Source organism: Solanum pennellii, chromosome 9 (genome assembly GCF_001406875.1).
Source record: "Solanum pennellii chromosome 9, SPENNV200".
NCBI lineage: Eukaryota > Viridiplantae > Streptophyta > Magnoliopsida > Solanales > Solanaceae > Solanum > Solanum pennellii.
Genome location: NC_028645.1, coordinates 217,167 through 238,848, shown reverse-complemented (window position 1 = coordinate 238,848; position 21,682 = coordinate 217,167). Strand labels below are relative to the sequence as shown.

Here is a 21,682-nt window from a genome sequence, read left to right as displayed (position 1 = left end):
TGTCAATTTTCATCTAATTTTTTGCATATATAGGAATGAAAATACCTTCCTTTCGTAGTTCTAAAGTGACATACATTTTTGTTGTCTACTCCTTGTAAATTCAAGAGTTAAAATGTCAACAACCAAAAAATCGATATTTCTTTACATTTTCCTCTTAGTATATGACGGTAACTTAGTCAAATAGTACTTTAAATATCATTAATAATTTTCATAGTATTCGTATCAAAATCTTAAAAACCAATTATTATAATCAGAGTAATAAAAAACTATTCAACATCTAATATCTTAAATAAATTCACAAACAAGTCATCAAGCATTCAACCCCACCCCCACCCCTACCCCTCTCTTGTGTTAATTATTGGTTCAGTTTGCAAATGAATTATGAAATGAATAGGCTTTAAGAATAATATATAGCCAAAAATAAACAAAAGAAGGTTTTTGTGTGTGACAGAGGAAAAAAAATGCTAAAATAATGGACAATCACACATTTTAAAAAAGAAATGGATAAGCAAATAAATAATTACCAACCCTTTGTTTTTTTTTTGTTTTTTTAATACAAGCTAATGAAATCCATTAGAATTTATAAAAAGTTTTGTCCAATCAAATATAATTCCATGCTATATATACTAATGGTGAGGAATAAACTATATAACCGGAAAAAACTCAACATACTATATTTAACAACAAAACTAAATTATATTAACAAATTGAAATTCCACATTATAAAAAGGATCCAAAAATTGGAAAAAAAAAAATATATATAATTATTTTCTTATTACAAAAGGCATTGAGAGTCTTGAGAGAAAGTAAATAAAGAGAAGAAGATGATGAAGGGGAGACCACAAGAGACAATTAGCTTTGAGAAAAACACTTGGAAAATAGTTGGGATTTGCAAGAAAAATTGGTATAATTTTCGTCGTCGTTTTAATATCTAAATTAGTAAAAAGAAAAAAGGAATATTTTTTTTAAGTTTAGATTTTTTTAGATAATTTGATACGCTGAACTTTCGATCGAGAAAGATAAGAGAGAAAGTAAGCTTGATTCGTATGAAGTTAATGAAGAAAAAATGTTTAACTTCTAAAGTGGGACATATTATAATTATTATTGGCTAAAATTTGATGGAGTCTTTCATAAGGGTATAAATTTTTCTTCCTTCATTATTGTTAGATTTTTCTTTTAGTCTTCTTTTAAATTGTTATTAAAGTTAATTGTACGTGGGAAGAGATAATTAAGTCCCACATAGTCTTTCCATTGGAAAATGGAAGTGTATTAATGTTCAAACATAGTTATATGTGGTACCTTGTAACTATGTTGGTTAGAGATGAAAAATATTTTATAGAATTAATTGAGATACGTGTAAATTAATTTAAATTTTATGATTATAAAAAAATATAGAGACAAAAATCTATGTTCTATCCTTCTACTTCTTCTTTATTTAATTACTTCCAAGCTCATTTTCATATGTTTTTACCATAAAAATTAAGAGGATTACATATCATTCACTTTCACATATTTCAACTATTAATATATAAAAATAATGATATGAATATTATTTATATGTTGTATATATACCTCCTTTCTTTATTGAATAATCAGAACTCTTAATTTAATAGATTATATTGACTTATTTGTACATACATTTTTTATTTTTATTTTATGTATGTGAATGTACGCCGCGTAATCATGTAACATCGATTTCAGAATAACATATACATATTCATGTTGTACATAATGTAGATAAGTAAATCAACTCATTTCAATGTTTCAATTGCACAAAAACTTTGTGGTAGTTCAAATAATTAGTATCACGAAATGCCATCATAATTCAACTTTAAATATATAAAGGTGAGTGAACTTAAATTTTCATATTCAAATATCACGATAATCCACATATCCTTCGATGCAAGACAATTCATAGGCTCATTTTAAACAAGTAAAATAGTGCTATTTTATTATTTTCAATAACTTATGAGGGTTACAATCTTTATAAAAAAATTTATTAAAAAAAATGTAATCCTCTTAATTTTTTTTATGGTTATCAATTCAAAGCTTTGTTTTGTTCTTAAATCGATGGAATACTTGTTGAAATTTCAGTACGAATACAAAATCAAACTTTGATAAAATATAAAAATTTGGAGCTCGTCACTTGAAAATGAGAACTTCTTTGTATACACGAGAATCGCATAACACCACTCAAGAGCATAGTTTCTCTTTGTATTTCTTTTTTAGTCTGCCCTATTAAAAATCTCTAGATATAAGCATGAGTTAAGGTTTGAAGTGTTTCATCTTCGAGTAATTCTCGCGGATTTTGATTTTAAAAAGTATGATTTGGACTTGTCTTGTCGATTAATTAGACTTCATTAATTCATATAATTGTAAGTTAAACATTGATCCAATTTTTTAATCAAACAATTAACTTGATTGACATGTTATAAATTTATCATTTATCCAAAATTCAATATGAACTTATTCAAAAAATAAATAAATCAATGTCTACACTCCCTCCATTCTATTTTAATTGTAGTGTTAATTTTTTTACTCCAATTAAAATAAATATACAAGATACAATATACTAAGTTATCCCTATTTAATGAAAGCAGATTTGATTAGTTCCTTATAAATATTATTCATAATGGAACGTACGCATTAATAATTTATGATGATCACTCTTTAATTAAAATTATAGTTGAAAATAATTGTAAATTTGAGTCTTAAATTTTTAAGATGATAATTATTTCTGAGCTAAAATAACTATTTATTTAAGTCGGACGGGTAGAAATTTTGAAAGTGACAAAAAAATTATATCCTAAAAGTTGATTAAATTCACGTTTTAGAATTCAAAACACATATTTATTTTTAAAAATAAATTATAATCCAAGCAATATTATAATCCATATTTTAAAAAATAATATTCTAGTCCTTAATTTTTCAAAAAAATATATTAATACCCAGCATTAGATAAAAATATATTTGTTAGTTGTAGGTACTAGACTTCGAGGTGTTCATAATGTTTATTTTGTATATTCATAGATCTTTAGAAAATAGAAATATTTTTTAATCTTTTATGGTCAACTACATAGAACAAAATCCTTTTTAATAAAATCATGTACAATTAAAACACATTATTTATATTGCAAAAAGTGTTAAATCCTTTTTAATAGACTCTTTGTACAATTAAAACATATTATCTCTAATGCATAAAGTGTTAAAAGTATACAAACTTGATTATTTAACAAAATCATTAATAGATTATATTTCATATTACGAAATAAACTCCTATTTTTCATATGTCTCTTCATAAAAAGAGTGATATATTGTATGATTATGATAAACACTATGAGTATATTGCTTTTTGTTGATTGGTCGTAGAATATTAACATATGAAAATTTAATTTTATCAATTATGATAATCATTAAATAACTTTAAAATAAATCAAAAAGTAACTAAATCGAAGAAAATTTGAACGAAACACAAAATAAATTATTCTTTTTCCTTTTAAACATAATTTTGACGTAAAATAAAAAAATAGAAAATTGTGGGTGATTGTCTAAGTGGAGGGCATAGAGTGCATGTTTTAAAAATTTTAAAATCCAGCGAAAACCGTTGGAAACAACAAATAATTCCTTGCTTTTGCCAGCCTGTTCCCTCTACTAATATTTCAAAATTACATTTAAGCCCTTTATTTGTTTATCATGAAAAGTTCCAAATTCAAAAAACTAAATTTTATAGTATGATTTTAGATATTATAAATGGTCCATATCATCATTTTATATTTACATAATTTTTACCAAAACATTGGAGGAGTGTTACAATATTCACAAAATACAAATTCGATGTATATAATTATCAGTATGTCTATTTATTTAACTTTATATATTAAGAGAAGATATTAAAAACAATCATGAATTTGATAAAACTTTTTAGTTTCATCTCCGAGCTATTTATAAACATCCCTCTACTTAATACACCCACACTCCCGATATACCAATCAAGTGGTCTCAAACTCTTATATGAGCATGAAGTTTTTAATAAAAATCGAGAAAAGTGTTGAAAACACACTTCAACCTGACGAAATTTGAGGGTATATATTTAACTAATGTCGCAGGATCGGAGCGTATTTTGTTTCAGTTGGTAATAAATTTAAGACTGTCAATAGTTCGATGGTGAAACGAATATTTGCGTCAAGTTTAAAAGTGATTTAAAGAAATTTAGGGGTATATATTTAACTAATGTTGCAAGATCAGGACGTATTTTGGTTCAATTGGTAAAGTAAATGAGTGTTATTAAGATTGTCAATAGTTCGATGATGAAACAAATATTCACGTCAAAGTTTAAAAGTGTTTTCTATACTATTTAAAGAAAAAGGACAATTTAGTCAATGTTGTTTAATGGTATAGGGTAAATTAGTCATTTCATGTCTCCCCAGCTGAAACAGCACATCAAACCGCGACCGGAGCAAATCCGCCCGTCCTGTTTTTCCCTTTCTTTTCGAAAACCCAGATCTGAAAAAGGGTCTCTGTTCATCAAATTTCAAACCCAAACCCTAAATTCTTCTCATTCACACGTTATTCCGATTCGAATCAACCTTCAAAATTGATCCGAATCGAGAAATCTTCACACAACAATGGGGGATTTCAATCTCGCCTTGGTTATTGTAGCCATTGTAGTATGTATTCTCGTTTTCATAGTCAATGTCTATCTTCTCATCAATTATCAGCATCCTGATGATGCTAATCAAGCCTATTTCCCCAAATTTGTTGTCGTTTTTGGCTTATCAGTCGCTGCCATTTCTATTCTCATGTTACCGGCCGATGTTGCTAATCGGCAGGCATGTCAACACGCGATTTATAATGGAGCGTGTAATCTCACGCTCCCGATGAAGCAACTATGGCTTGCTATCTACATTGTTGATGCTATTCTCGTTTTCTTCGTCATTCCTTTTGCTATGTTTTATTACGAAGGCGACCAGGATAAGTACGTGAATTTGAACAATTTTGGATGTGATGTGTATGGTATGGAATTGCTGTTCTGATGTTTTTATTTTCTGTTTTCTGTAGGACTATTGCCAAAAGGCTTAAAAGTGCAATGTGTTGGGTGTTGGTCACAGCAATCGTGTGTGCTTTGTTGCTTGGAATTTTATATGGTAAGCTTCGAGTAACTTTGTGTGTTGATGAGACTTGTTGACGTGTATAATATGCTGTGCATTTCTAGCTTTGGATGCTAATGTGATGTAGGGTGAGCTTCGGGACTAGTTAGTTTCGATCAGGAAATGTCAGAATCTGGGTGCGGAGTTGGGTAATTTAGATGACAACCAATTATGCCATATACCAAAATTAGTTGGGTTGATTCAATGAATTATCTGTATCCATTAAATGCAAGAGTTAAGAATATCTTTTGGCTACTGTTAGCAGTTTACCTACATTCTCTTCCTTTATTGTGGTCTGAACTGAGGATTGCATTGAGATGTTTTCATAGGCAGAGTTAAAAGCCTGAGTCTTGGATATGGAGTGAAATTGGTATAAAGGTCACATACTTAATGGTTCAAATTACGAGCTTATTGAGGGAGTTGTCGTGTCTCTCTTATTTGAGATTCTTTATCATGTGTGGTTGTTGTGTTTCTTATTTGGACTTCACTATCATGTGTAGTTGCTGTGTTTCTTATTTGGACTTCACTATTATGTGTCTAGCTTTGGAAGTTATTACAGTTTCTTCGGTTGGTAGTTTTTTCTCATGAATTTCCCCCCCTATAGATGATGGGACAATTACGAAAAGAAGAATATCTGGATATTGGCACCCAAAGGGTAGCGGCTGGGGGTTTCCCTTGTCATAAGAAAAAAGAATATCTGGATGCTGTTTATGGGAAAATTATGCCTAGTGTTAGGAGTTGTATTTTGCCCTTCTAGATTTCTTATTATAAGCTGAATACTCTTGATTATACCCAAGATGGTGTCAAGAATGTCTCATCTGGTTTGTGGCTCAATTACAAGCTTCCCACAGATTTTCCCATCTTTGCCACTCTAGTTGTTGTAGTGCTACCTGGGTCTAGTTTTGACCAGATACGAATGTGTGATTATTGGGACATATTTCAAAACATTATGCATTTTTTACGTGTGGATACTGAAGAACCAAAAGAGAAGGGGAGGTGATCTTGTCCGCCGCATGTTATCAAGAATTTTACTGCCATGGCAAGTAGTTATGAACTTTTGGGACCCCAAAACTGTTGCTAACTGGCACCTTGCTCTTCGATTAATTATGCAATGGGGAACATACTTATGTACATAGTTACATTCATCCCTTTCCTCAGGGTTTATGTAGTTTTCAATTGCAATTTGTTACCTTCATTGCTTTTAACTTTGTGGATCTCCTTTGCACATTTTACCACTTTTTTTCCCTGATAAGTATACTGAAGTGTCTAGTTATATTGAATTGCTTAAGTTCGGGTAAGTTGTTTTGGTTTTGTTGTTCATCACACTTCTTTTTTGATCTTTATCTACCCCTCTTTTGGGTATTTCAGGGCTCGCCGGAAAGGCAGACTTCACTGTAAGACACCTGTCATCAGCCACCACTTCATTTCCAAATTCATTTGATTTTAACAATGGTCAACAATGTATTGGAAACGGTGCCCGTCAGGTTGGTGCAAATTTAAACTTTCTTGTTTCTTAGTTAGTTGAGCTTATATAAGCATCGATAAGTAGTTTAATGTCTTATTCCAAAGTCGCCATTCTAATCCTTGCCTTCAATTGTTACCAGTGTTCTGCATACTCTGCTAGTGCTTCCTCTGAGACAACCTGGACTATGCGTGCTACTTTTCCTGAATATGTTGTTGCTCTGGCTACTATTGTTGGATCTGTACTTTTCACGGTATGACAATTCCTAATTCTAGACACTTGAATATTGTTATTGTTGTGATGAAGAGACTTAATGTTCAATTCTTCAGTCATTTCTGTCTTGGCAAAATGCCTCTTAATATGGAGAACTTCTTAGATATCACTTTTCTGGTTTTTGAGTGTAGAACTTTAGAAATCAATTTGAGTAGTTTTTCTGTGGTTTGCAGTTGAAAATAAAATAAATTTGTGTAAGGGTGGCCACTTGACTATGAATGTTTTGTTGTGTCTTCTGATTATAGTTGAGGGGGTTTGGGTGATCGGTTCTTTTAAGGTTGGGGAGCAGCATTGGAGGCCAAAAGAGAGAACCCGTCACCCTAATATGCATGTTTGGTACTGACTTATCTGCTTCACATATTATCTCCAGATTTTTGGTGGTGTTGGCATTGCTTGTCTCCCGTTGGGACTTATATTTTCGTTCATCAGGCGTCCAAAGGCTGTTATTACACGGTCACAGTATATCAAGGTATTTTCTTCTGTTAGAAGCTCTTTGCATATGATCCTGATCAGATGTTTAAAATAAAATAAAGGTATATACGCTGGTGTCATGGCTCATGATGCTTAACTTTGATTTTGTATAGGAAGCTACCGAGCTAGGTAAAAGAGCGAAAGAATTGAAGAAAGCAACTGATGCACTTCATCAAGAAGAAAGGAGCGGGAGTAAGGGAAGAAAATGGCGGAAGAATGTAAAGGCAGTCGAAAAGGTATATCTTGTTTCTCATCATGGTTTCTTTGAATGTTTTTTTCATTTTAGCACTATGTTACATATAAGGTGAACTTAAAAATGGAATGTTTTAGAGCCACTCGAGGGTGTGGTTAGTGGTCAATGAAGTGGAGGAGAACCTAAGGTCTTAGGTCTAAATTCTTGGCAAAAGAATAGGCAATTGTCTCTTATGCGTAAGCCTTGGTGGATAGAATTACCAAGGCTGGTGGGAGGTAAAAGGTACCTGGTGGAATAGTCAACATGCAAGCAAGTTGGCTGGGATATCTTCATCCCAACAGAAGGAATGTTTTAGACAATAAACAAAAATATATAAGCAAATCGCACTGTCATGTTGATCATTGCATTTCATTGCATAATTATTATTGTAGAATATCTAGAAGTAAAGGTACATTTGTCTTTGCACCCAACAATGTGGCCTAGTGGTGAATGAAGTTGGTTAGAATCATGAGGTCTGAGTTCAATGTTCAAATCCCAACGGTGGCAAAATCACTAGGCAATTTTTTCTATTTGTCCAAGTCCTCTTGATGGATAGAGGTACCTGCTACCCCGTAGAATTAGTCGAGGTGTGCACATGTTGCCCAGACCACCGCGGTCGTCGAAAAAAGATACTTGTGTCTTTTTTAGTAAATGAAACATGCTATAAATATCATCTGTTATGTTAAGTAGGAAAAAGAGGTGGGATGTAAGGTGATAATCATTGTTCAAGTGGCCATTATACATTTTATGAAATTTGAAAATAAAAACAAATAAATAGAACTTTTTATAAGTTCAGCTTGATGCTTCTCCTGCAAAGGCATGAATAAACCATGCTATGCTATTTTAATATGATCAATTGATGTTCATAACCTGTGTATGCAAGTGAAACTCCTCTTGATATGCATGATCCATTGTCCTCGAAATTCTACATTGAAGTTATTGATGATTTTATCTCAGACCTCATGTCAATTTTATCTCTCTTATCTTAGGATGTTGGATGAAGATTCTGTTTTCTTGTCAGATTAATATATCAAGAAATGAATAAACTGAAAAGTACTGGTTTGTTTTTATGTTAGTGTGATAAAATAATTTTTTGTTTTACCTTGCAGGAGGTGCTTCTTCTTGAAGACGATGTCAAGGCGCTAGAGGAAATGTATCCTCAAGGTGAAAAGGTAATGAGATGTGCTTTTATACTTGGCCGCCTAAAATCTTATTTTTCACACCTTGCCAAAGTAATTTTGTTGAGCAAACTTGTTTGATGGCCTCTTTTTGGCAGGCTGAGACTGCTTGGGCAATGACAGTTCTAGGTTATTTGGCAAAACTCATCCTAGGTGTTTTAGGGTATGTGGGAATGTGATGAAATTTTAATTTCCACTAGTTTTTGGAATAATTTGACATAAATAGATGGCAAATAGTGAATCTGTATTTTTTTGGTTCATGTAAACAGGCTGATTGTCTCTGTAGCTTGGGTTGCCCATATCGTGATATATCTTCTGATTGATCCTCCACTTTCTTCTTTCCTTAATGAGGTTTTCATCAAACTAGATGATATTTGGGGTACCTTCAACCTCTCTCTCTCCTGCCTTATTTGCGATGTATGGTGACTGATACATGAAATGTGATGGTATTTTTTCCCTTTTTTTCTCCAGGTCTCTTGGGCACTGCAGCTTTTGCATTTTTTTGCTTCTACCTTCTGCTTGCGGTGATTGCCGGAGCTATGATGATTGGCTTGAGATTAGTTTTTGTTACGATTCACCCAATGAAGTAAATTTCTTCTGCTGTTTGAAATTATACTTTATTGAATTTGTTTGCCACCTGCTTTGCTCCTCTGTCTCCCCTGACTCACTGCTGTGCTACACCACTATTTACAGGTGGGGAGCTACGCTCATGAACTCCTTTCTTTTCAATGTGGGCCTTATTCTTCTTTGCTCCATCAGGTAGGATTAACTCTACACTGTTCTATTTTTCTTAATGATGAATATCTGAAGGACAAATGCTTAGACCACTGATATTGGGACACTTTGGGTTGTCCATGCAAATAGTGAAGTATTTAATGTACCAGTGAGGATTCAATTTATTGGGTAGTTGAGTGGTGATGTTTGGCTGAAGTGAGGCATGAAGCAACATGCTAAATCAGTTCCTCCAGGTTATGGCTTGATACTACAAAAGAAGCAGCTTGCTTCTTATACGGTCTTGATCTCACTGGGCAATTATTGTTGTAGCTTTGATCTTACTTGGGGGTATTGTGGTTCTAGACCATTTACTAGTTAAACCATATGTAGGCAACTACGGAAAGGAAAGCAAGGATTCCACTGACAGCCGACAGGATATCCTGAACTTCCTTGCTGAATTTATGAGGCATTTGTTATAAGGACGTGCTTGCCCCCTTATTATTTCTAAATAAAAAACAGATAGCTTCATCTACTTTGTTGGATAATGGTTCCATGTATTAAATACTTTGCTGAAAACATGAAATTCGAGGATGACCAATCTGCAGTATTTGGGTTGACAACCACCTTTCTTCTGCTTCCACCTGGTGTAGAAGTTCGGTAGTATGATCTTTTGTTTTCTGCGCTTGCAGTGTCATTCAGTTCTGCGCCACGGCCTTTGCATACTATGCTCAAGCCACTGCAGCTCAAGAAATATTTGGTCACAATCTGCAATCTCTTCGTGGAATTAAGTATCTATACAAGTAAGTTCCTGTTGTTTCTAGATATTCACCAAGAACTGATTTTCTGGCTGCAAGAATCATGTTATGAACGGGGAAAGATGTCTTTGCAGGTACAACGTGTTTCAAATTGGATTCATTGTTTTAGCTGGTCTGACATTTGTTTACTATGCTGCCTTTGTAAGTCTCTGTTACTGTCTTGACATCTTAAATCCTTGCTTTTAAGATGGGAGGAGAAATTAAACAATTTTCAACTTTGCAGGGGTGGAGAAGGAAAAAGCCTAGTGGGAGGTTCCAGCTCTCCAGTTAAAGGTTTTGATTGGATAGCAGTGCACGTATCTGACCGTATTTGAGACTTACTCTGGTCTATCACTAATGTTGAGGCTTTGAACTGTGGTGTATGTTGCCTAGTTTTGTTTCATATTATTGGAGGAGGCAAACACCACTAAATTTGATTTCTACAGTGGAAAGTTGGGTGTTGGCGACTCTGTACTACTGCTGCTGCTGCTTGCCACTGTTCCTGCTGCTGTTAATTTAGTTTTTTCCTTAATTCCACCTTCTGTATGTATTCATTTGTTTGGTAATGTTTATCATTTGTTTGGGCATGTCGTCATCTAAATGCTTGGTTTGAGATTTGTCCTTGATGTATCATATAGTCATTATATACCAAAATTTCTTGGATGCTTGTATATTTACTGTGAACTCTTTTATATACGTTTCGATCCTAGGAGATCTTGTTGGCTTTTCCTTGGATTTCGTTCAGATTATTTGATGTAGCTGGTTGGAGTTGCATATGAATGCAGTGGACGATCTTTTTCAGCATTTTCCGGTGAATTGCATCTTCCTAATTAGTAAGGTCAATTATGTGTTTACAACAACTATTTCATTCTTAGATGTGTTTTATAATAATGTTATCTTGCACATGTCTCTACCAATCATTCTCAAACATTAATTAAGTAATATTTTAAGAATCATTTAACGGTTAACATGACATCTTTTGAGGATCCCTTTCCTTCCTTTTTCTTAATAATAGAATGTTTTTGCCTCTTAAAAATAGTATTGTTTCCACTTATTGTTCTAAGATTGTAATGTGATAGATAAATAGTGACATATAGAAAACATAAATACTTGATTAATATATACCCAATGTTTTCGGCACAAAACATAGATAATAGAGAGTGAAAGAAGAAAAAAACAAGAAAAGGGATTGTATTAAGTTGATTTCATAGGGAAGACCTGTATTATGTTTTCTTGGAAGAATTCACATAGATGGTAAGAAAACCAAGTGATTGATGAAGAGAAGTTGAATGAGAGTGCCATTCAAAATCCATCCAGTAGGCAATGGTCTCCAATGCAGGTTAGGTTCCCTCTTTGATAACTTTGAAGATTTCCTTCATCACAATTTCGCTGCCTTCCCGTGATAAATATATTCCATCTCTTCAGGAAACAAATCAAGAAAGTTATACATGAAGATGGTGATTGCCAACGGGATGTATCAAAGATGATCTAACATTAGCAAAAGGACATATCACATAAACATGATGATTGCTAACAGAATAAGAGCCAAGGTATCATTCAGCAATACTTAGGACCTGTAGTATCTAACCCTCAAGTTTTTTGACAGCGATACAGTCCTTTCCGAGAAGATATGGTAGCATTTTAGTTGATTACTAGCCAAAAGGAAAGATGTATCACAAATTTGAACTTGAACCAGTTGACTCTTTCAAGTAGATATCTCAAGAAGAAAGCAACAGCTAATTTTACACATGTTCAGCATGACAAAACACAAAAAGTGATTTCGTATAAAGAAAAAAACTTACGTAAAGCAAGCAGTCAACCAATCATCCCTCTGTTGAAGTGCTTTCCAAAGATCTATAACCTAACTCTTTGCACAACTGTACACAAGCATCTGAATATTTCCGACAGGATTCATTTGATCGACCAAGATCATTACTGTGCAGTAATGAGACTAGTATAGCAATAAGAAATTCAACAAACCATGCGTTGATTACCCAAATACTTCAGCCATTTGTGCCTCGCAATGAGAAAGATTATCCCAGTCTTCTGAGAGTAGTGCAGCAACAGATTACGGTTGCCTATGCAGGGCGAATACAACAAGATATTCTTGTTCTTTATCCAAACCACATTGGAATGTATTCACGACGTGCAACTCAATTATAGAATTGCAATCTTCCTCATGTTTTCAACATATTCAGGAAGTGGAACATGAGCACCGAGGCTACTTGAATTCATGAGTTCATCATAACATTTGGTTGCATACTCTTATGAATAATACTAATCGCGTAACTTATCCAGGAATCTATGCATTATCTTACGCAGATTAAAGTATGAAATAATATCAAGCAGTGTGAAGATTCTAGCACATAAAAGTAGGGGTAAAATTTATATACACTCAAACCCCAACAAATTGTTATAGTCCCTTCATTCTTATTTACACAATAACAATTCTTCCAACATTATAACTTTCAATAAAACATTTCTTTTTCATTATTAATCTAATCATAACTTTCAAAACAGCACTATTCTGACTTCTGAATGAGATTCAAAAAAAAAAGAAAGAAAAATGCTCAATCCACTAAAAGATTAGATAACAACTATGAACAATTGTCTACTTGCTTAAGGGTGTGTTTTGGTATAAAAAAATATTTTTCAATGATTTCATAAGCATAAAATATTATTTTAAAATATTTATGTCTTAATATAGTTCAGATACTTATTTCTATCATTTCGGATTAGAGTATTACCATTCACATTCATTTTTTAAATTTTATGTAAAAAAAGTTATGTGTTATAAAATAGTATGATGTGGATGCCCACTATATTAAGAAGTTATTAGATATTACTTGTAATCAATAATCACGATAAATAGTAATAAAGATAATACATTTAATAGACATTTACGTAATATATTTCATAACAAGATGTAAATTATTAAAAGAATTAAAATAGGTTGCAATTAATTAAAACATTTTTCATAGTTTAAATTAAGTGAATTTTCCAATTTTTATATAAATTATTAAGTTTTTGTTTACCATATTTACCTTTTCCTTCAATAAAATTGTTAACTACTATAAAATAATAAATTTTAATAGTATATTTAATTTTTTTCCAAAAATATTTTCCGTACAACGAATCCAAAAGGGTTAAGGTCGAGAAGAAAGGTGTCTTTGACAAATCAAATACTTTCCCTTCACTAATTCCTTCTTCTTCTCTCACTGTTTTATAGCTTAGTGTTGCAGATTTGTTCATAACATACTGATTGTACTTCAAATTATGAAGAGAAGTTACTCAGGATCTCCGTCTTCGAGTTCTTATGGACCTCCACAATCCAAATTTAAGCATAACCCAGAAGGTATATTGTCATCTTCTTTGTTTTTATTATCTTTTCTTGGAATTATATGGATATAGCATGATGAAGTTAGAGACTTTACTTGTATTTTAGCTAAATCCAGATGGTAATTTTTTGTTTTCAAAAGACCCCATTTGGGATTTACCTAATTTGGTGTAGATGGATATATGCATATTCGTTTTGTTTATTGAATGAGTACATGTAAAATTAGAAACTTTACTTGTGCATAAGCACAACCCAGAAGGGAATTTTGTAATATTTACTTGTAAGACAAATTCACGCATTTCTTTGTATAGATAGATATGAATACAACATATTTGTTCATTGCTGTGTTTGTTCTTGTTTTATTAACTGTGGTGTCGGGGTTAGCTTGGGCGTAACTTGACGTGATACTAGTCACTGGCTACCAGCACGTGTAATAGGTATCGGGAAATTCCATGTGATACTAGCCACCGGCTACCAGTAACGTGTAACAGGTATCAGGTGACTCCGTTGCTAGGACAGATGGAAAGAAATCACCTAGTGTTTTTTTTTTATCTGTAATGAGATTGAGACCTTTCAATTTCACTTCATTGACAACTAGGCCACACTGTCGGATGCCCGTGAAGTTAGAGAACTACTGCTTTTTTTAAAGCATAACCTAGAAGAGATTTTTCTCATGTTTTTATTTAATAGTAACTGCTTTTGATTTTCATTATCTGTCACTGGTATAGAAATAGATATAACATATTTGTTCATTGTTGCATTAGTTAGTAATAAGAAGGATACTGTTATTTTCGCTGCTTAAGTGTTCTGCTACAATTATTGTAATGTCTGAATTTTATTTACGATGCAGGGTAGTTTTTTAACTGCTAGGGGCGATGTATTATCCCATAAATAATTGAACTTCTGATGCTAAACTTTAGGAAGTTGTAACCTTTTTGGATAAAGAAGCCAGAAGTTGGTTTTCTATTGCGGTTTGATTAAAAGTTTGAACTGGTGTCAGGCGACACTCATTTTCTGGAAGATGAGAGTACAAAAATCTTTGCCAGGAAAGTGGCTGATCATTACAGTGCGAGGACCAATCAAACTCTTGAAGAGCGCGAAGCAAGTCCTATCATCCATTTAAAGAAACTTAATAATTGGGTATGTCTTTTTTATTCATAGGCGGGGTTATTCTGCGTAGTCCATTGCTAATGAGGCTTTCTGGCTTGTTAGATCAAGAGTGTCTTGATTCAGCTTTATACGAAAAGAGGGGATGCAGTTCTTGATCTTGCTTGTGGGAAGGTACTTTTTCCTTATTTTACACCCCAATTATCTGGCAGCAGCGAGCTGTTAGAATTTCTAGGTGGTAATTAACCAAGTAGCCATGCATCTTATTCTCACTTTCTGTTTGAACCAGGGTGGCGATCTCATCAAATGGGATAAAGCAAAGATTGGATATTACGTTGGTATTGATATCGCCGATGGTTCAGTAAGTTCCTGCTGGATGAATACATTTTTTGGTGTTTTTGTGCTTGCCACTGCAAGTCAGATCTCCCTTTCAGCAAGATATTTACATGCTTAGCAATTTGTATGGCTTTCTAGAAGATGCTTTTTATCAGTACTTAGATATTTTGCAGTTAAACATTATTAAATGTTATTAACCGAACATCTGAAGGTTTACTATGCGATTCAGCTGTTAGAGTGGTGCTTGCAGTGAAGTATACTATAACAAGTATTCTAGGGGGCCGTTTGGCCATGTGAGATGAAATCATATGTGATGAAGTTGAAGTTTTGTTTGGACATGCAACTTGGTTGTGGTTACAAACATAAAAAACTTTCAAAACTACCCCAATTTTTTTATAGTATCTTACTGGATAAGTTGAAGTTTATAACAAAAGTTTAATACACTATAACAAAGTTATTGAGTTGCTATTTAACTTCAGGGGAATGTTGATCAAATTTTTGTCTGTCTTTTAATTGGAGGTTAATCTGGATATTAACTCAAAGAGAAGGCCGCAAAAGCTTTCTTGAATTCTAACTTGTTGACATCAATACTAAATGATTCAGGCATAGGAGATGCTGGCATTTCTTAATTGAGTCCTCCATTCTGTAGATTTACATGCTAAGTTTCTTCCTTTATTTGCGGGAATGAATATCCATCTCATAGAATGTTATATTACTCTATTTTTCTTTTGACCAAGTAAAATAATTATATTCCTCTCTATATTTATGTTAAATTCTAGTTTTTGAGGTCTATTTTTATTTTCTATTGTATTTGAGTGCTACCCTGACTTTTGATATTATTCTTAAATTATGTAAAGATAGAAGACTGCCGGACTCGTTACAATGGTGAGGCAGATCATCATCAGCGGCGCAAAAAGTTCTCATTTCCTGCCAGACTCCTGTGTGGAGATTGTTATGAGGTAAATCAGTCACATGATTGATCAAGTTTTCTCATTCTTTCAGATGGAACTGATTTTTTTTTATCTTTTTGTTGCTTTTTTTTTTTTCCGTGTTGTAAAGATTATTATGGATGTATGATGAATCATTTACTAGACGTACAATGACCTTAGATATCATGTCATTAGCTGGATGTGTAGTGATGATCAATATATGGTTAAATCCACTGATAATCCAAACAGCTGCATGCTTTTATTGAAACATCAAGGCGGATGATTCTACTGATATCTTGTGTGGGAATTTCAGGTTCGCTTGGATAGGGTTTTAGCAGATGATGCACCTTTTGATGTTTGTAGCTGTCAGGTATGTCAGTCTCCTACAGTTCCTATGGTGTAGCTAGCATTGTTCTTTTGGGAGTTAGGTGAAAAAATAGTCCAAGACTTTGTTCTCAAGGAGCCATATATCATTCTCCTTCAAAAATATTTCGTGTCTATCAGAAAAGTAGTTCAATTAAGCCATAAAGTAACTACTCCATTATCAAAAGGAGTAGTTATTTATGGCTTAATTGAACTATTTTCTGCTATTTCTTGGCCTATAGAGGTACATGCTTATATGAATTGAATCACTTTTATATAACTGCATCTCTTTCTATGAGCATTATGAGGTGTTTTGGATATGTTGATGCCCTCGTAAAATATCTCATCTCAAGCTTTCGTGTTTTTGGTTCCTGGCTATGTTAAATGTGTCTAGCCTATAGAGGTACATGCTTATATGAATTGAATCACTTTTATATAACTGCATCTCTTTCTATGAGCATTATGAGGTGTTTTGGATATGTTGATGCCCTCGTAAAATATCTCATCTCAAGCTTTCGTGTTTTTGGTTCCTGGCTATGTTAAATGTGTCTAGCCTATAGAGGTACATGCTTATATGAATTGAATCACTTTTATATAACTGCATCTCTTTCTATGAGCATTATGAGGTGTTTTGGATATGTTGATGCCCTCGTAAAATATCTCATCTCAAGCTTTCGTGTTTTTGGTTCCTGGCTATGTTAAATGTGTCTAGCCTATAGAGGTACATGCTTATATGAATTGAATCACTTTTATATAACTGCATCTCTTTCTATGAGCATTATGAGGTGTTTTGGATATGTTGATGCCCTCGTAAAATATCTCATCTCAAGCTTTCGTGTTTTTGGTTCCTGGCTATGTTAAATGTGTCTAGCCTATAGAGGTACATGCTTATATGAATTGAATCACTTTTATATAACTGCATCTCTTTCTATGAGCATTATGAGGTGTTTTGGATATGTTGATGCCCTCGTAAAATATCTCATCTCAAGCTTTCGTGTTTTTGGTTCCTGGCTATGTTAAATGTGTCATTTGTCCTATTTTAGTTTTTGTCCAGCTTTTACTTTCTATTTTGCCAATGAAAACTTGAAAATTCATTAGTGTGTTCAGAAGCTTCTCCAAACTAGCTCACTGAAAAAGGTGTATAATCCACATCTTTCTTAAATTTTGAAAAAAACTGTAAAAACTGAAGTAGAGGTTTATGAAAGATGTTTGTACAGTGTCCTCCTAATTGGATGCCTCTGCCTAGTATCTGGAGAAGCGACAGCCCTTTATCCAGAATTTATGTTTGTCCTGGGTGGCCTCTTACAGATTCTAAGCTATGAAAAATTGAAATTTGCAGTTTGCTATGCATTATTCGTGGTCTACTGAGGCACGTGCACGACGTGCGCTGGCCAACATCTCAGTTTTACTCCGACCCGGAGGAATATTTATTGGAACAATGCCAGATGCCAATGTCATCGTCAAGAAGTATAGAGAAGGTTCAACTTTACTCAATTCTGCCCTGTTTGTCCCTGTTGAATCTATAAATGTTATGACTCTGATGTCTTTTTGTTATGTCCTTACTCTCATCACTAGCTTTTCAGTTAAAAGGTCAAGGAGCTGAACTGCAACTAGAAACTTGCTCTTCATTTGTTTTATCTTTTCTCCTTTTTTATTTTGGGGGGGTTGTGCTCAAATGCTTAGATTTTTGCCTGAATCATCAACCATTAAACTATGCATCAAATTTAAATTAGTTAGGTTGGCTATGTGAATCCTTTATATCCTCTGTTTGGATCTCTTTCCTTCCAGTGATGACTAATAATAGCTTGTAAGGCACATAAGAGTTCCTTCTAAACTTAGAAGGTATCTAACTACACAAAATGACTTCTAAAGGTATCTAACTACACAAAATGACTTCTAACCAAACATGAGATCTTATGCAAGTTACATCGGCAAGAAAACTTCAACCCTAACCTTGTGGTACATATAGGTCTTTTGCTTCTATTGTACTCATTACTTTGTTTAGCATGCACCGATTTTGAGATTTTAAGTCATTTGAGACAATTTTCCTTCATGTGGTTTTAGGTCTACTTCGTTCCGTTTTTTAATCATCATAAAAGTATCACACCTACAAGCATGGTGCATTTAGCGGTCTATGTAGGATATAGCCAAACTATCTTAGTGTACCTTTTCTCATTTTATCTTCTATGTGTTTTATTTAAGGCATCTGATTATTTCTAATATTGTCCACATTTTTATGATCGTGTGGCCATCACTCAAGACTAGTGGAGTGATGGTGTCATTGCAATTTTTTAAAATGTATTATCTAGTCTCTTTCTATACAAGTCCAGATTAAAGATTTGTTGATATATGGTTCCTGTTTGTCTTTGGAAGTGCAGCTGAGGGGCTAGCCTTTGGTAATAGTGTCTATTGGATACGTTTTGATGAAGAATTTTCAGAGAAGGTAACTTGTGTTATCATTTTCTAGCAATTTTCTGATTTCTGTTTTTACTACTATAAGTAGTTGTATATTAAGATTTTCCATTGTTGCAGAAATTCAAATCTTCAAATCCTTTTGGCATAAAATACAAGTTCCATCTGGAGGTGTGTACACATTTATGCCTTCCTATATATCTTAGCTGTGTCCTTCAGTATTATTGTTATTGATTAAAGTGTGTATGCGCTCCTTTGTCGATTTTAGTTTCAAAGTACAAATCTCAGCTTCCATTTGAATAATTTATTTGTTTTATAGCTAGTAGGCATGTATGGTTTTCAGTTTTTGCTTTACTTGTTTAGAATCATGCACATTGAAGGATTTTTATTTGTCTTTTAGCCTCCATGATTTGCAAGTTCTAGCAGACTGAACAACTGTTCTTACTCTATTATTTATGGATTTTGCATGTGCTGTGAATGAAACCAAACACTACTTTGGGGCTCAAAACTCATTTATTAAGTTTTGATCAGACATAGTTTATGTACATATATCAACAGGTGGAGAATTCCCATCTTAACACGACTTACAAAAGATTATCTGTGTATTATATGCTTGGAATGTTATCCTCCTCCTATTAAATCCTGTAAATCAACATAGGGTTGTCCTCTTATTAAATCCTGAAAATCAACATAGGTTATCCTCTTATTAAATCCTGAAAATCAACATAGGGTTATCCTCTTATTAAATCCTGAAAATCAACGTAGGGTTATCCTCCAATCAAATCTTGAAAACCAAGCTACGGTTCTGATATTGAAAATCCTTTGATTGCATCTGTGTGGATATATATGATTTATCTGCTTTTTTTTTTCTCAAAACAAATTGACTGTCAATATTGGGATTGTAGGATGCTGTTGACTGTCCTGAGTGGATTGTTCCTTTCCCTGTTTTCAAGGCAATGGCTGAAGAGGTATTATCATGTGTGCCTCCCACTTTTAGTTGTTGACATATTCTGTACTGCAGGTCATTTGTTTTTTTTACTTTATATATCCCTTTTCTGTGAATACGAGAAATTCTAGGTGTATATATGTGCTCTTGTTTGATCTTATAATATTTTTTATTTTAAATCAAGAGCATGGTGGGTTCTCTTTTATATAGAGAGGGCAGTTTTCTTGATTGAGAGCAGTGTTATCAAAAGCAAAAAAGCTCTAAGGTCTGCTGGGGCTTTTAGCGTAAAGCGCAAATAAAGTGTGGACTTTAATGAAAAAAGGCGAAAAGGGAGAAAAAAAATACAAAATATACATGTTTAGTCCAAGACTAATAATTTGTAAGCATGAATGACAAATATATGAATAAAGAAATCGAAAAACAATCACGATAAAGTGAAATATCAATTGTTTAGTGTCATCTCTTCAGAAGAGGCTCATTGACAAGGAAAAGTATGTCCTAGAACCTCGATGACGACACCAAAGCACACATTAAGCTACGCGAAACGCTCAACACATTTTGAGCCTCTTTTCAGGGCTCAAGCACGTGTTAAGTGCGCCTTGATAACACTGATTGAGAGTGCTCCCCGATAATAGTTATGAGACAAAATAAGGGAGTATCTTAGACATTATTCAAAATCCTTATAGGTAGTCAGTGATAATTTCTGTATGGTATACGAGGCATAATTACTGATATTTCAAGGATTACACTGCAGAAGGCATAATAATTAGCATTCAAGAATATAATGCAGTTGTTTCTTGCCTTCTCGTTTGTTCTGACAGTGTTACTATATTTTTTTTTTTTTTTATTGCAGTATGACTTCGAGCTAGTTTTTGTGAAGAACAACCATGAGTTTGTGGATGAATACATGAAGAAACCCGAGTTTATTGAGCTAATGAGGAGGCTTGGTGCATTAGGTGATGGGAACCAAGACCAAAGTAAGTTTTGGTCATCTTAGATGCTGAATATTAGTGCTGTGCTCTTTCATCCAAGTATTTTTGATATTTGATGCTTGTTACATATGCCTACCCAAAACTTGTGTTATGACATATTTTGCTAATTACAGGTACTTTATCACCAGACGAATGGGAGGTAGCCTACCTTTATTTGGCATTTGTTCTAAGGAAGGTATGAACGTACCTAATTCATGTTTTAATATTACCTGTTATTGTTAAACAGTAATCCACGACCCAAACTTTGGGGGTGGGGGGTGGGGTGGGGGGGGCATGACTAGCATCCGACAGCATATTCTTTGTTGATAGAATGCTTCCCTTAACCTTGTTCAAAAATTACTTATGCAAAGCAGGCCTTTGCATGGATGATGGCATTGATTCTTGTGATTGTGATCTTGGTGAAATCTTGTTTATTTTGCAGCGAGGGCAACCGGATCAAACACGAAGAAACCCTAGACGAGACAAAGGCAAGATGCAACTGACAAAAGACGATATTGAGAATGTTAACGGTGCAGTGTAGTGCCGAAACGACTGTTATGGGACATGAGGAAGTATCTGAAATGAAGAGGAACAATAAACACAGTCCCCTCTTCAAGTCGATAAATCCAGCTGCTAATCAATTTTGCAGAACAAAGACTAATTTTCGCCTTTATCATTTGTTACATCATCAACTCACTTTTGTACTACAACATAAAAAAGTTGATGTGGGCAAAGGTGGCTGGTTCTAATGATACTAGTCACCAGTGCTATGTTCGTCTGTCCACTTGCAACTTACCATGTAACTCTCTGTACCATTACATATTTATAGTGAGAATGAGAAAATAGCCAAAAATATCAATCTGGGATATTAAGATAAAAATGTTTTAAAGATCTAAGATAATTGAACACTGAGTGACTGATGTCAAGATCAAATATATGTTGTTTGTTTACTTATGCTGTTAACGCAAGTTGAGTGTACCTTATCAGGTATTCTTATGTTCTCTTTTTTT

General features: G+C 33.5%; 2 protein-coding genes across 2 annotated transcripts; both read left to right on the top strand.

Annotated features, from left to right (window-relative positions):
- The first annotated feature begins 4,445 nt into the window (after positions 1 to 4,445).
- LOC107031521 (LIMR family protein At5g01460) lies at positions 4,446 to 11,015 on the top strand. The gene is made up of 14 exons (XM_015232930.2): positions 4,446 to 4,975; positions 5,059 to 5,144; positions 6,516 to 6,631; positions 6,752 to 6,862; positions 7,253 to 7,351; positions 7,467 to 7,589; positions 8,695 to 8,757; positions 8,862 to 8,926; positions 9,033 to 9,142; positions 9,235 to 9,349; positions 9,457 to 9,522; positions 10,167 to 10,277; positions 10,367 to 10,433; positions 10,516 to 11,015. The coding sequence occupies exons 1-14, from the start codon at positions 4,626 to 4,628 to the stop codon at positions 10,561 to 10,563; spliced, it is 1,530 nt and encodes a 509-aa protein (XP_015088416.1). The 5' UTR covers positions 4,446 to 4,625; the 3' UTR covers positions 10,564 to 11,015.
- A 2,393-nt stretch (positions 11,016 to 13,408) lies between these two features.
- LOC107029339 (mRNA cap guanine-N7 methyltransferase 1-like) lies at positions 13,409 to 21,626 on the top strand. The gene is made up of 13 exons (XM_015230730.1): positions 13,409 to 13,626; positions 14,609 to 14,748; positions 14,821 to 14,889; positions 15,005 to 15,076; positions 15,909 to 16,010; positions 16,294 to 16,350; positions 17,683 to 17,821; positions 18,722 to 18,786; positions 18,876 to 18,926; positions 19,661 to 19,723; positions 20,555 to 20,678; positions 20,807 to 20,868; positions 21,115 to 21,626. Exons 1-13 carry the CDS (start codon positions 13,548 to 13,550, stop codon positions 21,211 to 21,213), a joined length of 1,122 nt encoding a protein of 373 aa, XP_015086216.1. The 5' UTR covers positions 13,409 to 13,547; the 3' UTR covers positions 21,214 to 21,626.
- The last annotated feature ends 56 nt before the right edge of the window (positions 21,627 to 21,682 follow it).

What these genes read in the sequence shown, in the direction of transcription:
- LOC107029339 (XM_015230730.1), top strand. Translation starts at nt 13,548, where the DNA reads ATGAAGAGAAGTTACTCAGGATCTCCGTCTTCGAGTTCTTATGGACCT. An exon ending in TAAAGAAACTTAATAATTGG is followed by an intron (nt 14,749 to 14,820) that starts GTATGTCTTTTT and finishes CTGGCTTGTTAG; the next exon opens with ATCAAGAGTGTCTTGATTCA. An exon ending in TTGATATCGCCGATGGTTCA is followed by an intron (nt 15,077 to 15,908) that starts GTAAGTTCCTGC and finishes AATTATGTAAAG; the next exon opens with ATAGAAGACTGCCGGACTCG.
- LOC107031521 (XM_015232930.2), top strand. Translation starts at nt 4,626, where the DNA reads ATGGGGGATTTCAATCTCGCCTTGGTTATTGTAGCCATTGTAGTATGT. An exon ending in GTTACGATTCACCCAATGAA is followed by an intron (nt 9,350 to 9,456) that starts GTAAATTTCTTC and finishes CACTATTTACAG; the next exon opens with GTGGGGAGCTACGCTCATGA. An exon ending in TTGTTTACTATGCTGCCTTT is followed by an intron (nt 10,434 to 10,515) that starts GTAAGTCTCTGT and finishes TCAACTTTGCAG; the next exon opens with GGGTGGAGAAGGAAAAAGCC.